Source organism: Puntigrus tetrazona, chromosome 22 (assembly GCF_018831695.1).
Source record: "Puntigrus tetrazona isolate hp1 chromosome 22, ASM1883169v1, whole genome shotgun sequence".
Classification (NCBI taxonomy): Eukaryota; Metazoa; Chordata; class Actinopteri; order Cypriniformes; family Cyprinidae; genus Puntigrus; species Puntigrus tetrazona.
This window is the reverse complement of record NC_056720.1, coordinates 5,307,636-5,323,387: the sequence shown is the minus strand read 5'-3', so window position 1 is coordinate 5,323,387 and position 15,752 is coordinate 5,307,636. Positions and strand designations below refer to the sequence as shown.

Sequence of the window (15,752 nt, the reverse complement as noted above, 5' to 3'; positions counted from 1 at the left end):
ACTGTATTCATTCGTTCTTTTGTGAACAGATTTTTCTGCCTACCGGAAGTGTTTACGTGTATAGTGATTTTTGCAAGAAAAGACTTGATTTTAACAGGTTTTTAGTAATTGCAAGGATTACCCTGCCATATATGTACACTCCAGTACCAGCCCAGTTCTGTGGTGAGATAAAAGAATACCGATGAGTTGTGATTATACTCAGGTATATTGATTGTCATGTAAAAGTGTTACAGTGAGTTGAAAAATGTAAACATTTGATATATGTGAATATAATTTGGACTTTTGAGGAAACTGTTTTCTTGATTTTAAACATACTTGTCACCACAAGTTAAGTTCATTATTGTGTATTCTATTGCTGAATTAATTTAAGGGCTAGTAACTCGAAAGCACTATAATATCTGTCATTTCTTTCATAACCCTTCAGACCCTGGCTCGCGTAGGCGACGACAAGCTCTATACCCCCTTGCTTTTGGCTGAGGATCGCTCCAAGTCCATTGAGGCTCCCATCTGTCGTTAGTATGAACGGACACTGGAAATCAGGGTAAGCCAAAATAGGAGGGGACATGAGACAACTTTTCAACAGATTGAATGAAGCTTGACATTCCTCATTACAGCAGAATGGTTCTGATGACTTTCCTTTATTACCTTTTCCCACGAGGGCATGCAGGGGCTTTGCCAGCTGTGCAAACCTCAGGGCAAAATGGCGGTAGTAACTCAGGACTCATTTGTTGCCATAGGCCGTGCATCCAAGCACTGCCCTTTTATCCATAACCAAATTATGGGTCCTAAGAACCTGACTTCCGGCTTGAAGAGGAAACATTTACTGGGCTTCAGTTTCAGGCTGTGCTCACGTAACTTGGAGAACACAAGCTCCAGTCTTTCACAATGACACTCTCAATGCATCCGTGTCCACGCAAACAATCCAAAGAGTGTTGTCTTCTCCTTGTCTGACTCACTTACTGCCACTTGGAAATAACAGGCGTTGAGATCTGGAAAACAACTTTGCATTCCCTAAAGCATCCAAAGATTCTTTCACACGAGGAAGGGGGTAAGCGTCTTTGAATGTGATTTGATTAAGTCTCCTCTAGTCACAGCAGAAATGAATACCTCCGTCCCTCTTTATTACAATGACGGTGGGAGAGGCCCATGGACTGCGACTTTCCTTCAGTACGCCTTGACTGACTAGAACTTGCAAGTGTCTCTTAAACTCTTGAAAAACATGAGGTGGGACTCGTCTGTGATGTTGCTTGATTGGCAGTACGTCTCCTGTAGGTACTATGCTTAACTGTTGTGGTACCATAATCTGTGGCGTTCTTGGAGAAAACATCACTGTACCAGGTCAGCAGTGCATTTAACTCCTCACGTTGCATGTCAGTCCTTCCTTATTCACCTGGACTGGAATAGACAACTGTTTGGGCAAGCTCTCAACATTAATGTTGCATTGGACATGCTTTTTAACATGCACCTCATTAATATCCTCCTCAATTTCCACCACTTGTTAGGGGACTATTTTCTCTGGTTTGGACAAGACTGCAATTCTGGATCTCGGCATCAACTTGACAGTTTCTTGACAAAAGTTTAACACTTGTACAGGGACCATACCCTTTTCTGGGCTAGCAATAACATAGTCTATCAACAGTCCTTTAGAAAGGGGAACAGAATCTGTGCACTCTACAAGTACTTGATGCTTTGTTTGGTGTGGAATGGTGCAGTGGTCTTTCACAATCTTCTCACTTAAGGGTGGGATTGTCAACTTGCTGAACTTGCATTCCAGACACCTTAACAAATCCTATCCTTCCTTCTGGTCCCAAGAGTAGGTCCCAATCTTTATCCACGTTTGCATCCGTGAGTGGACTGGTTTTACTCTCTTTGTTTAACTCCTTTTACGACGACAAACTACTATTCCATCAAATCCCTTCATTATTTCCTTTGCATCCGGGTTGGCTTCGTTGAGCACAAAAGTTTCCGAAGTATGGGAGTCCAACAAAAGACGTTGGCTAGACAGTTTGAGCGCCTGAAACTGAAACATCAAGTCCTGTTCAGACTAATTACCAATCTGAGAGATGGGGAAGAAGTTTGGCGGTTAGTAGTACCAGAGTCTTTGCAACTGAAAGTGTATGAAGGAGTGCATGAGCATGGATGACATTTCAGAAAGTAGGAGTACATTGAGGGCCAATAATACCTTTGCTGTATCTGATGTGCAAACATGGGTAACCCAGTGTCGGAGATGTACTCTAGCTAAGGACCTGTTTCCCTAAAAATTCATACTCATACTATGAGAATGTTCTAGTACTTACGGACATGTTTACAAGATTCACTGTGGCCGTCCCCACTAAAAATCAAACTGCACTAACCACTGCCAAAGCCCTCGTACGACACTGGTTTGTCTGTTATGGGTGTCCTGATCCGAGTGTAGTCTAGCAGGGGAGGTGGATCGAGGCAAGTGTAATTAAAGAGCTCTGTAAGTTATATGGAATCAGCAAGAGTCGCACCAGCCCTTACTGCCCACAAGGGAATACACAGTGCGAAGGATTAAATCGTATGATGCATGGCATGCTTCGAACGTTACCTGTAGAAAAGAAAAAAGACTGGAAGACTTACTTGCCTGAACTGGTGATGGCATACAATAGCCATGTTCATTCTTCGACCGGGTACTCTTTATTTTATCTAATGTTTGGCCAAGACGCAAGGCTGCCTATGGATGTCCTAGGAGAAAAAAATTTAACTGATGATGAAGCTGATGATTTGGATGAGTGGGTGAATCATCACAAGTTTAGTGTAAGGACCAAAATTCAAGATAAGTGGGAGTCCAGACCATATTTCGTAGTGCAACAGAACCACCCAGTTTGCCTGTGTTTACAATACGTCCTGAGCTGGAGGGTCCCACAAAAGTAGTTCATAGGGATCAGTTGAGACACTGTACCTTTCCCTCTCCCATAAGACGGGTTATACTTGATGAAAGAGAAAAAGAAAAAGAGCTGTTAGGTTGACCCACAAGACATTGTTTACACTCTGTATCCTACACACGTTCAGAGCACAGATTTACCTAAGGTTGCCATTGAAGTGTTATATGAGGAGGAGGTTAGTGTAAGTGACAGGGAAGGGGTAGAACCTGAACAAGATGCTGAATCTGAAAACTCAGAAAATGACATTTGTGGGGTACTTGATCTGAGATGGTCTAAACGAGAAACACAGGGGAAATTGCCTGTAAGATAGAGATATATTACGTAAATTTGAAGTTAAAGTGGAAAAAAGAGAAAATGTCAAAGTGTATGTTGTAATGCTGTATCTGTTTTTTATTTCTTCTAGAAACTGGTCTGCTTGGAGAGTCCTGTATATGGCAGGGTGTAGCAGGGGGTAATGTGAAGATATTTGAAAAACTGAAAGTAAAAAAAAAAAAAAAAAATTTTCGTGCTTATAAGTGGACAGTGGTTTGTGAGTCTCGAGGTGAGCTGACGAGGAGCTGGACCGAACTTGTGCTGCTGCTGTGGACGTTGTCACGGGAGTGAGGATTGCGTTGAAGCTGAACAGTGAGCCAGTGTGATGCAAGAGGGCGTCCACCATTACGTTGCTGAGAGAGTGTACGTGAGTGTTTTTGATTCCGTCTGAAAAGAGCTTTATTTTTGTTCACCTGCAGTTTGCTTCCGGAAGAATACACGTTCAGAAAACAGCTTCGTCCTCAAAACTACTGTCCGAGTAATTTCTTTTTTTCTGGAAAATTCTCAATTTTTCGTTTTTGACATGTTACTGCCGAGTTTTGTAATTATAGTTGACTGTTTTTGGACTTTGTGTAGTTTTTGTTTCAGTACTTTTGAAATAAGTTTTGTCGGACATTTGAGCGAACATACGGAATTGTTATCTGAACCTGTTTGTGAACAGAACTGTATTCATTCGTTCTTTTGTGAACAGAAGATTTTTCTGCCTACCGAACGTGTTTACATGGACAGTGATTTTTGCTGATTTTCTCTGCAATTACTGAAAACCTGTTAAAATCAAGTCTTTTCTTCTCAAAAAACAAGAAAGACTAATGCAGGGATTACCCTGCCATATATGGACAGTCCAGTACCAGCCCAGTTCTGTGGTGAGGTAAAAGAAGAACATTGAGTTGTGATAATACTCAGGTACATTGATTTTCATGTAAAAGTGTAAACATTTGATTTAAGTGAATATTATTAGAACTTTTGAGGAAACTGTTTTTTTTTTTTTAAACATACTGCTGTAATTTTTACCACAAGCTGATTATTGTGCATTCTTGTACATTTCACTTTGTTCTGTTTTTCTCCAATTATTGACTACGATAATGTTGTATACTTGTTACTGCATTTACTATGTCAGGTCAGTAACTCAAACTCAGATAAGATGGAGCATAGAGCACACCAATAGTACTGTTAGGGATCCAGCTATCCCTTGATAGCTCAAGTGTACTTGGATGTAGCCAATGTAGTTATTTTTATTTTTTTTGCAGTGATAAAAAGCAAAATATGCAAGTTTGTAATTTTACAATATTAGTCAAATTTTATTAGTCTGACCAAATAACCATGAAGCTGGAACGTTCTAACGTCACTATTTTTAACCTGGAACTCTGAGGGACTTTACATAACTTTGACTTTAAAAATAAATTACCAAAATCAGGGTCGATCAAGATGATTGTATTGCATTTAGTACTTACATATAAAGCCATACACTGAAAAACACATCAAAACACTCCAGGATAATTACAGTCTTTCACAATAATTTGTTTAATATTCAGTTGCATATAATTAATATTCAAAAGCAGCAGAAATAAAATAAACATAAAAATGACCTCTTAGCACCTGTGACTAACAAAGTTCCCTTTCTAGGAGTAAAAATTGCAGGTTTACTACAGACACGCCATTATATTACACAAGCAGACACGCAGGAAATGGTCCCTGTTGCTGGACCCTAGTAAGTGTAGTGTTGTTTATCTTCACAAACGTTGTAGTGAAGAGGCGCTAAAACACGTCACAGGCGTTTACTGCAGGAGTTCTTCCCAGGAAATGGGTTTGGAAAAGACCTCACGCTCCAGCCAGAGGTCGTAGTTCATTTGGAAGTCTTCTGGAAGGTCGATCCGCTGTCCCAGCACGCTTTGTAGGCAGTTGTCCACTGGGAGGAATTCAGGGTTGCTCTGGTTCTTATCGTAACGTCGGCTGTTAAACCGTTCGATGTTGGCACGTAGGGCACATTCTTCTGCCTGGAAGTCCCACGGGCGAGCGTCCAGGTCTGCTGTCAGAAAAAAACTTGTTTAATTCTGACAATTGGGTGTTACAAAACCTTTCGGGTGTAATAAATAATAAAGACCCCAGATTCTTCTCATACTCACCGTTTCCATAAGCCCAGTCATCGTTGAGGCGATGGCGCACTTTCTGGTATATCGCCGACATGGTTTTCATGTTGCTCTTCCTCCACTGCCGTCCCAGATACTTTGTCTGGACTTTAAGCAGTTTTAGCACATAAAGTTGCATCATGGCCTGCTTGACCTTCAGCGCCCTCTTCAGGATTGGAGCCGATTTGAACACCACCAACATCTAGAAAACGGCAAAATTTGAATGCTCTGTCCACAGAAAGCTAGAAAATAAAACACTTGGATTTGTGTGTATGTGTGCGCATGGTGTCTTACCATGGTCCTGGAGTGCTTCCATTTGGTGAGTTTATTGAGGATGCGCAACAGATTAATGCACGAGAACAAGTTTCTCCAGCAGAACTGATTATTATCACCAGCTTCCTGTAATCAAAACACATCAAACAGCTCAAAAAGACTTACGCACCTGAATGTGTTTAATGGTCACTAGAGTATTTTTCTCACCAGACTCTCAGCGGTGAGCTCTGGAAGCTCATGAATGACGCATTGAGGGAAATCCAGAGCTGAGATACTGTTGAAGATATATGACACATCATTTCACCGAATGCAAGAAAAAGTGCAAACTTGATATTTTGGTCATTCGGACCAATAACATTTTTTTGTTGAGTCTAAGGCCACACATCCACACGAAACAGACCTTTCCTTATTTAAACAGTTCTTTTTCCTATCTCAAAAAAATCTGCGAGCACACACAAATGTAGTAAGCAGAGAAGACATCTTGGACTATGTGCATAAACCTTGCGTGCGGTCTACAATACATGTATTGATTTGTGTTAAAGGAACACTCCACTGTTTTTGGAAATGTCTCATTCGCCAAGTCTCCCAAAGTTAATAAATTTTCCTGCTTTGAAATCTATTCAGATGCTCTCCAGGTCTGGTACTTTTAGCACAGCTTAGCATAAACCATCAAATTAGACCAGTAGCATCACGTTCAGAAATTAACAAAAAGTTTCGATATTTTTGCCATTTAAAACTTGTCCTTTCTGTAGTTATATCATGTATTAAGACAATTCTACTCTCCTTCCGGTGTAATAATAAAGGACGTTTGTTGCCGTAACAGACACAGTGATACACTTTAAAATGCAAGGCTGTCATTTTCAGATTTATCCACTCTGCTGTCAGGTTTAAAAAAAAAAAAGATCTTTCTCCCAAAATACTGGATCTGTCTGCACGAAACAGATAAGGTAAAGGTTGTATACAGCTAAACGCATGTCTGTGTGTGGACAGGGCCTGACATAACTAAAGACTGACTTGAAGATTCACCTGTTTTTAGCAGTGATGTAGGACATGATGTTCTGGTTGAAGAACTTAAGGATCAGCGGGATACAGTTAGCAAACACCAGATGCTGTGCCATGTACTCAAACTGCAGCAGAAAAATTGCACTTTACTACAAATGTTAACCTCACAGTGTTGTTAACAGTCAACTATATCCTCAGTAATATGGTGCAAGCTGGACATCACTAAAGACTTTTAAAAGGCCACAAATCACACGTAGTATAATATAAATGTCAATTGGATAAGAGTGCAATAAATATCTGTTCAAGTTAAAAGTTTCAAAGGTGAGCGTTTATATACCTGATAGACGTGGTTGAGTTTGAAGTGTTTCAGCAGCAGCAGCAGGATGGCTGAAATGGCTTTGACAATGATTTCTTTATGCCGATTCACATCAACACCTAACTTCATACTCTGAAGGACCGTAGTGCTAGAGAGAAATACAAGACAAACCGTTAAACTTTGCTTGCTTAATATGTGGCTGCAATAACAAAACAGCAGCATTTTTGCCTACTGTCAGTGGCTTAAAGATGAATGAAGAATTGCTCACACAAGGTCGCATTCAAACCGAAAAGTTTGTTTATAGTGGCAAATTAACCTGACCAACTTGAAAAAGATTTGTTTAGGGAAGCATGGATTCCTATTGTAAAGACTGGACTTCACCTTCAAGCAAAACTTAAATGTTATTAAACTGTTCGAATTGAATATTAACTCTTGCACGGATCTAATAATGGGCTGCATTTTGCCCATTAAATTTTGTTGAGCAATGCTACATATTACTGTGGCTTTAGTGAAGATACGCTAAAGAAAAAAAAACAAAACAGTTAAATCGCTAGTTGATTAAATGTTTAAAAAAAAAAAAATATATATATATATATATATATATATATATATAAAATGCTAAAACCACAAAATATGACAAAAATCACAATCATGCATTCTACAGAGAATGTGATGAATATTAATAACCCTGGAGATATTTTTACAGCATCTGATGACATGAGCTCACTGTTGCCACGGTAACCCAGTTGACTGGTGAGGGGAGTTGGTGTTTGGATACAGTTCACCAATTCAGCTTCAAACACCGACTCAAGTCGTTCAAGAAAATAACTTTGATTCTTGAATCGAACTTTCAAGCTAATGATCTGATTAAGTCAACCGACTCTCTGACACAATCAATCACTGACTGACTGAAAGCGCAACTACATCTGCTCAGTGTCTTACGGCATTTCCTCGGGCAGCACGTCAGCCAGGATGTTGATGGAGTCTGTCTTAGCTTTGGATGTGGGAGCAGCAGCCAACAAGATCTTCAACAGAGCAATCTAAACACACACACACACACAAAAACCTGTCAGTATGAGAACGATTCCAATGCTGTGGGGCTAGTGTGTAAGTGACAGCTTCTCACCATATACTGTGGTAAACTGGGTAAAATACCCTGGTATAAAAGCTCTGTGGCACACATCTCCAGCTCTTCCTCACCCTAAATACACAAACAGAGTGTGTTAAACACATCATCAGATGTGACACTGCAGCACTATCAGGATACAGCGACTCACGCCGGACAGAGGGGTCTTCTGATACTCCTCTTCTTTAGCGATCTGGACCTCAGCGACAGACACATACTTGTGCTGAGATGAACACACAAACAAATGTTACAGCAGGCACTTATGCATTTTATTACACCAAAACATCACAGTTACAAAGATTTTAATAAGGTTAAGACATTTTCAATTTTTTTCTGAGCCAAAGAATCTTATTTTTCATTCAGGGTAAATCTTGTCAGGCACATTTACAACAAAAATTATTTCATGGCACATTAAAAGACTACTTTCACCCCAAATGCTAATTAGTTGTAATTTTAAATTTTTTAAATTGCCATTTTTTCCCATTTTCAGTATTTTTTTTTTATTCATTTAAAAACACATTAACATGCAATAAGCTTCCTAATTTTTTCTTTTATAAATTTTAATGTGTACAAGGCAGAATAAGCATGTTGTTTGAATTTTACATAAATATTGTGTTACACTGAGCTGCAATGTAACATTATTTTGACATTTCATTTTCCAAAAACTTATTTGGATCTTAAAAGCAGACACTTGAACTACATTTAACGTGGTTTCTATGGAAATAAAAATAACTTGTGCATTTCATTTGATGCTGAAATTGAACAGTTTTTGACCAAAATATATAGTGTGTGTATATATATATATATGTGCAATATGTGTAATATGCATGAGCAGGGGTGGGGTTATGTTAACGAGTCACAACGTATGTGGTTTATTACCAGTTTGAGCGTTTTGATGCTTTCATGTATGGGCCTGGGCAAACCGACCACTGTGTCCGTGTCACTGCAACACAAAGGCAAACATGCATCACTGCGGCTCACAGGAAACAAACAATCAAACTTCATAAAACACGCTCACCTTCCCAGCGTGTAGCCTATGAATTTACTCCTGCTGGACTCTAGAAAGTTCTCAATATCCTTTTCCCTTTCAAAGACAAAAGAAGAATTTGTAATTGAGAAAGCCATCAAATCAATCATAGCAAATGGATGAAATCAAGTTCCTACCTAACTTTCGGAGCCCAAGGCAGACCTCTGGGAAAACAGACCCTCTCAGAGGGAGGATGTGGGATGGGGGCGGCATGACCTCATCGCGCTCCAGGGGGAAAGGCTCCGCCTCCAGAGAGTTGTCATTGTCATCGTTTTCTTCTTCGTCCTCACGGGCGTCATCAGCTTTATATGGGTCCTTTTCGTTAAACGCGTCGAGATTGTCCTGCTTTATAAGAGCCTGAAGAAAAGCACAAATATAAGGATTGTCTATTTTTCACTAAAATTCACTTACAGTGTGTGTCAAAGTTCTGTTACTTTATGTTCTCTCCTGGCACGTCTCTGCTGTTGCTCGATGAGGTCGGAGGCAGATGCCGGAGGGGACGCGGCTCTCATGCTCCGCACCACACGGATGCTGTCCTCCGGCAGAGGCGGGAGACCCAGTGCCGCCCGTCTACTGACTTTAGTGCACTGCAGCTGCTCGAACCCTCCCAGAGTGAACTGGGATGCGTCAGGAAACACAAAGGCCATTAACATTATCAATCAGTTTGGATTAGTCCGAAGCTGAACTTTTACTCACCAGGATGGTCTTCCAAAGCAGTAGCAGGACTTTTTTCATGGGAAAATGGGGCGCGTGGCCGCTGCAGAACTTGGTCACCATCCCAAACAGCATGACGGAGACGGGCTCGTGGTTATAGAGAGAAGAACCTGACAGGAAACAAATAAACCAATTCTACTCATGCACACTCAATATGTATCTTTAGATAAACCATCTCATTTTAGCTCAGCTGAGACGCATGCAGACCGAGTTCAGTCTTGAAGGTTTCTCTGATGGTCCTCCACTCTGGAGTGTCTGTGGGTTCTTCACGCTGGATGGTCTCCACCATCAGATACATGATGTTCAGCAGCACCCTGAAAACAGACACATAGGCAAGATTCAGAAAGACTTGCTTGTCCTTTTAAAAATTAAATCAAACGTATGAATAAAATGAATTAATAATTTCAAATTTAAATGTACATAAATGAAAGTGTTATATTTAATGATATATAATACTACATATATACACACACATATACATATATACACACGTGTGTGTGTATATATATAGAAATATACATATACATTAAATGTAACAAATCTTTCAAATTTAAGAATAAAATACATTTTGTAAACTGACATTTATAACTACTTAAAATATTAATATATTTAAGCGCTCCCAAATGAATGATCGCAATTAATCACTTTTGAAATAAAAGCTTTTATTAACAGCGTGTACTGTTATTATATGGTATATGTTTTATCTATGTATACAGAAACATACAGTAGAAAAAACTTTTTACAAGTACATTTCTTTAACGTATAAATTTTATTTATACGCGTTTGTTTTTATGTACACCATAAATACATACAGTACACACATTATGTAGACAAAAACTTATTTAGAATTTGATTAATCATTTGACAGCACTATATTTTGATCTAACAATAAAATCATTGATTTACAAGCTGCATTAGCATTTATCAGCTTAAAACACTACTCAACAATTCACGTTGGACAATGAACTCTCTCTGGCCTATAAGTCAATAACTAGCACACATGTACCTGAGATCAGTGCTGTCGGCCAATGAAATAGCAGGCTTCCTGACCGCACTGCTGCACGCAGCACTGTTACTGAGAGAGATTCAACACAGAGTTGAGTTATTTAACCTAACAGATGTGAAATATGAATATTTGTGTGTGTGCAGTTCATCTCACTCGATCTCCATATTGAGCAGCTCAACCAGTGCCGTGAACGCTCCCACATCCAGCAGCAGGAAGACGTTATACCTCATCCAGTGCTGCACCTCCAGTTCCGAGGAACACTCGCCGAACGTTCCTGAGAACACACCAATCAGAGCTCTTAACGCTGAAAGTACTGCTTTAATAAAGCTTACAGATTGAGGTTTACCTTGAGCCATGTACAAGATGGCTCTGGCGACTTTTAAGCGGCGTTCTCGGCCGATCACGTCCAGTCCGTCCAGCAGACGCATGGCATGAGCTCTGTGCCGAACCGAATCCTGTTCGGTCCATTTCTGATCCGGCACTGCAGAAACGCATCAACATTTCTTCATAACCAACACATGGATCACCACTTTTTTAACATTGCATTGCATGAAACCCACGAGTTTGGGTAACTATGAAACAGTCAAGTGGAAAATAAAGAGCTTGACGCTTACTATGAGTGTGGAAATCTTCTTCGAAGCACTTTCTGTTGAGCAGAAACTCTGGTCCCTCTGTATAACTGTACAACTCTACAAAAAAAAAAAAACATTTCATATAGGAAAACAACATTTTACTATCGTCTGCACTGGTTTGCAACATTATTACAGAAGAAAGCAGAAGCAAATCACTCTCACCTGATAGTTCAATTGTCCATTTATCGGCATCTGAATATTCAAACTCCAGATCGGGAGCTTCTGATAAACCCTGAGACAAACACAACGTGTTCGTTTGTTAAGCATGAATTTTTATTGAGTCACTGTAACTTTACATAATGAACCGACAACTGATTTCATCTCAGCCTTTTAAAAGATGCAAAATAGCTGTTTGAAATAAGGCCATTCTTGTTAAAAAGACAGTGCTTAAATGTGTTTAATGTGCACTTGTAGTGTAATTTGATTGCTATAAGGAGAAATTTAACAACTGTTTTTTAATGCACTTTTAGTTTTAAAAAGCACATTTTGTAATAAAGCCAAATTAAACTTACTTTTAAGTACCTTTTAAATTACCGTATTAATAACCGTTACTGTATGCTTTGCAAAAGTATTATTACCACCAATATATTTAAATACACGACTTACAGGATTTCATTGAAATTACATTAGTTTACCAAAAATGCTTGCCAGTAAATTTGGCAATGCCCCATATTTCAATTAAAACAGAATTATCTAAATACTTATGAAGATGTATAAAATGACGTCATATAAAAAGCACTGTTCATATAAATTTTTAATTTCCGATTTAACCCAAAATTCATTTCATTGTTAAATGTCTTTTTTTATACCAAAGACAAATATGCTAATGTAAATATGTTTGTGTTTATTATACAGCAAGCCTGCCGTTATCTACGTTAGGGTTAACTTAAATATCCAATCAAAATAAAAAAACACGAGAGAATTCAAATAAATGGTTAATTACATGAATCGGTCATTCAGATAGTTATTCATTCATCTATTTGTTCCCTAATGATAATAATAGGGGTTTAAACACTATTGAAAAGTTAACTGGTGTTTAATGAGTTTTGAGTTTAGTTCCTAAACGCTGTTCATTTACATTAACTATAACTATGCTTTTTTTCAAAATTTGAGCCACTGTTTTTTTGGTCAGAATTGCACTATTTATTTATTAATTCTAATATTTGAATGTTGCTTATGTTTATGCTAGCATTGCTGTCAAAACAAACCGCAAAACTGTGTATTCCCAGTCAAACGCGTGTAAACTCCTTCGCCTGACTCTTACCTCGGAGTCCTTCCTCTGGTTTCTGGTGAACTCGCCTCGCATTTTATTCGGCAACATTTGGTTCTGTTTCTGTTTGTTGTTAGCACATAAACCGACGCCGTCCATCTTCACTCCGCTTCCGGCTCCCTCCCGCTCTACATTCTCGCGTTGGTTAGACATCTCGCGATGCTACGGCCTGTGACGTCAGCGGCTCCTGGCGCGATGTTCCAGTTTCATGATCTTGATTTAAAACGAATATAATTATTTTTGTACCCATTATATTAGGACACAGGATGTTCCTTCCATCCATTTTTAGTATGGAGACATTTCATAGACGTAATGTTTTTTTTATACTGTACAGACTTTATGTGTTATTACCACACACCTAAACCTATCCCTTACAGGAAACTGGCATTTTTTTTAAAAATTAATTTTGTATGTGTTATAAGCTTGTTTCTAAATGGGGACCTAAACAATGTCCCCACAAGGAAAACGTGTACTGGTATTCCTATCCTTGTGGGGACATTTAGTCACCATAATGTGTGTTACACACACACACACACAGCCAACTAATTAGGTAGGCTACTCTTGCTAGCAAAGAAGGTGGCAAGGCTACAGTCAAAGATAAAGAAACATACAAAGTGTAAACAACTACTTTATGTGACAAAACGTACATGCGTGGCCACCAGGGGTCGCTAGACGATGAAATAGTTCACTAATTCTGCCAATCCCCTGCTGAAGGCTTAGGGTAATGACAAGGCTTTGAGGAATGACAACACATCTCGTTTTGTAAGTCAGTGAGGTCAGAGTAAATACATTTTTGCATTTTGTTATACCTCTGCAGATGTGTCTTGAATCATCTCCTTAGGGTAAACTCATTAGGATTCACTTCGGATCCCCTGGAAAACTGGCTTCAGCCGAAACTGAAACCTGTGAGTCATGCTGTTTTGCGACAAATATATTTTTAGTTGGGATGGCATGAACTGCGTATTTAAAGTCTGCTGAGAGGAGTTATCTTCCACCAGCTAATACTGGACAAAAGCCAGAGCTACTTGGTGAGAAATCTACAGTTTTTTTTTGGCCTGATCAGCAGTCTTACTGCCAATGACCTTTAGCTTTTGCAACAATTTTAAGTTACAGTCTGGATAAAAACAGATTTAAAAGCAAGAAGACATGTTAAAAATTAATAAGCTTCAGGCATGTCACAACCAACTGATGCTGCAGTAAAGAAATAATGTATAAGCTTTAATGCAACCAAAAATACAGTTTGCTACTTGGTCTTGCTAGTCGGTGGCCTCAAAGCTTAGAACACAGAAAACAGTGCTGTCCTGGGCTTGTTTTACAAAGGCCTTTCTTACCACCACCAATACTTATGACTATCCAATGATCAGCTACGGTGAAATCAATGTCAATGACGTAGAGCAGTTAATTTATACATATGTTAGTAGACAACTGCATAACTATTCTTTATTTTATTCACTGATCATGAGAAAAAAAATCCATTTAAATGAACACCACAGAAGATAATACGGATGCTTCTCGAAATTGTATTTGTTTTCTTGGTATAGAAACATGGCTTCTGATATTCTGGGCTTCAGCGCTGAAGAGAAAATAAGCATCTACAAGCTGACAGGTGCTGTGATGCATCTCAGAAACATGAAATTCAAGCAGAAGCAGAGAGAGGAGCAAGCTGAACCTGACGGCACTGAAGCTGAAGGCTACTGAGATTTTCCATGTAAACTGGCTGAAGATCTGCACTGTATCCAAAAGATATAAGGTTTGAGTTATCGCCATTGTTTCCTCATGCAAACACTTCACATTTTAGGCACTGTTGCTGAGATGAGTGTACTGTAATTTACTTTAGCTCTTCTTACATATTTAACATGTTGAACAATCAAACTTTTTTCTTTGTGGCCGATAAAATCACCTGCCTCATAGGCCATGGGACTATGTTCTACCCCAGAGTGAAGGTCAGGTATGAGTTTGTGAGCAAAGGCCAAACATTGCCACAGGAAATCTAATGTTTTGAAGATAAAGGTTTCTTCTGCAGGTAAAATATAATGGCACAAATCACATGCTCGATTTCTCAGGTGAACAAATCATGTCATCAAATCAATGAGATGTTCTTGTGGATTGTCGTCTGCATCAATGAGATATTTGACACAAAGGAGCCAGGTCATTTCTTCACTGGTGTGTTCGACATCTCTGGATTTTGAGGTCTTCGATGTGTGACAGGAGTAAGAACTTGAATTATTGTTGTATTATTAGTTCAACAGCTTGGAGCAGCTTTGTATAAACTTTGGAAATGTGAAACTGCAACGGTTCTTCAACCACCACATGTCTGTGCTGGAGCAAGAGCAGTGCAAGAAAGAAGGCATTAAATGGGAATTTATTGAATTTGGTATGGATTTGGCTGCCTGAGTTGACCTCATTAAAAATTCACTAATGAAATTGACCGTTTGCTTGTAACCGAGTATGATTTGACCAAACACCCATGGCCATCTTCTCCATCATTCAATAGTGCATGTTCCCCAAGGCTGCAAACACAGGCTTCAAAAACCCCAGCAAGTCTGCTAAAGGTTCCATCATTTTGGAAGCTTGAGGTAAGTCCATTTTTGGTGAATTTCCTGATAATCCTCAAACTCAGGTTGTGTGCTGGATCAGAATCTACAGAAAGGGTTTCCCCAGCAGAATCCCTGAAGGCGACTTCAAGCACAGCTGAAAGTGAAGGCCTACAAACGTCAAGCTGAGGAAGCTGTGAGTGATGATTTTTTGTAGCATAACCTTTCATGCTAAATTGGTCTTCCTTTCAAACCTAGATAGGAACAAACCTTTACAGCCAATGAAACAAATCTGAAGCAAATACACTGACGAATAAATATCTCCAAAAATAAATCTAAAAAAATGTATTAAATAACAATATAAATAAAATAAATATACAAATATCTAAAATAAATAAAAAACTGACTTTTATAAACAAATACAAAGCATGAAAAATATTAATCCCTTTTTTTTTTACAGGGTAAGGAAAGCTGAGTAAAGCCTCAAGCCTAGATCACCACAGGCAGA

The 15,752-nt window shown here is 39.0% G+C and overlaps 1 protein-coding gene and 1 long non-coding RNA gene across 2 annotated transcripts; one reads left to right on the top strand and one right to left on the bottom strand.

Moving 5' to 3' along the window:
* Positions 1 to 4,633: 4,633 nt before the first annotated feature.
* strip1 (striatin interacting protein 1) lies at positions 4,634 to 12,855 on the bottom strand. The gene is given in 22 exon segments (XM_043222588.1): positions 4,634 to 5,241; positions 5,342 to 5,546; positions 5,639 to 5,743; positions 5,825 to 5,891; positions 6,644 to 6,744; positions 6,957 to 7,083; positions 7,878 to 7,975; positions 8,062 to 8,136; positions 8,213 to 8,284; positions 8,941 to 9,004; positions 9,080 to 9,145; positions 9,226 to 9,274; positions 9,277 to 9,445; positions 9,523 to 9,705; positions 9,785 to 9,912; positions 10,010 to 10,116; positions 10,809 to 10,877; positions 10,962 to 11,082; positions 11,155 to 11,289; positions 11,423 to 11,497; positions 11,603 to 11,672; positions 12,705 to 12,855. Coding segments are annotated over 22 exon segments (2,439 nt in total). The 5' UTR covers positions 12,810 to 12,855; the 3' UTR covers positions 4,634 to 4,993.
* A 642-nt stretch (positions 12,856 to 13,497) lies between these two features.
* LOC122327610 lies at positions 13,498 to 15,138 on the top strand. The gene is made up of 2 exons (XR_006247691.1): positions 13,498 to 13,738; positions 14,252 to 15,138. It is a non-coding gene; the product is annotated as an uncharacterized LOC122327610 (long non-coding RNA).
* The last annotated feature ends 614 nt before the right edge of the window (positions 15,139 to 15,752 follow it).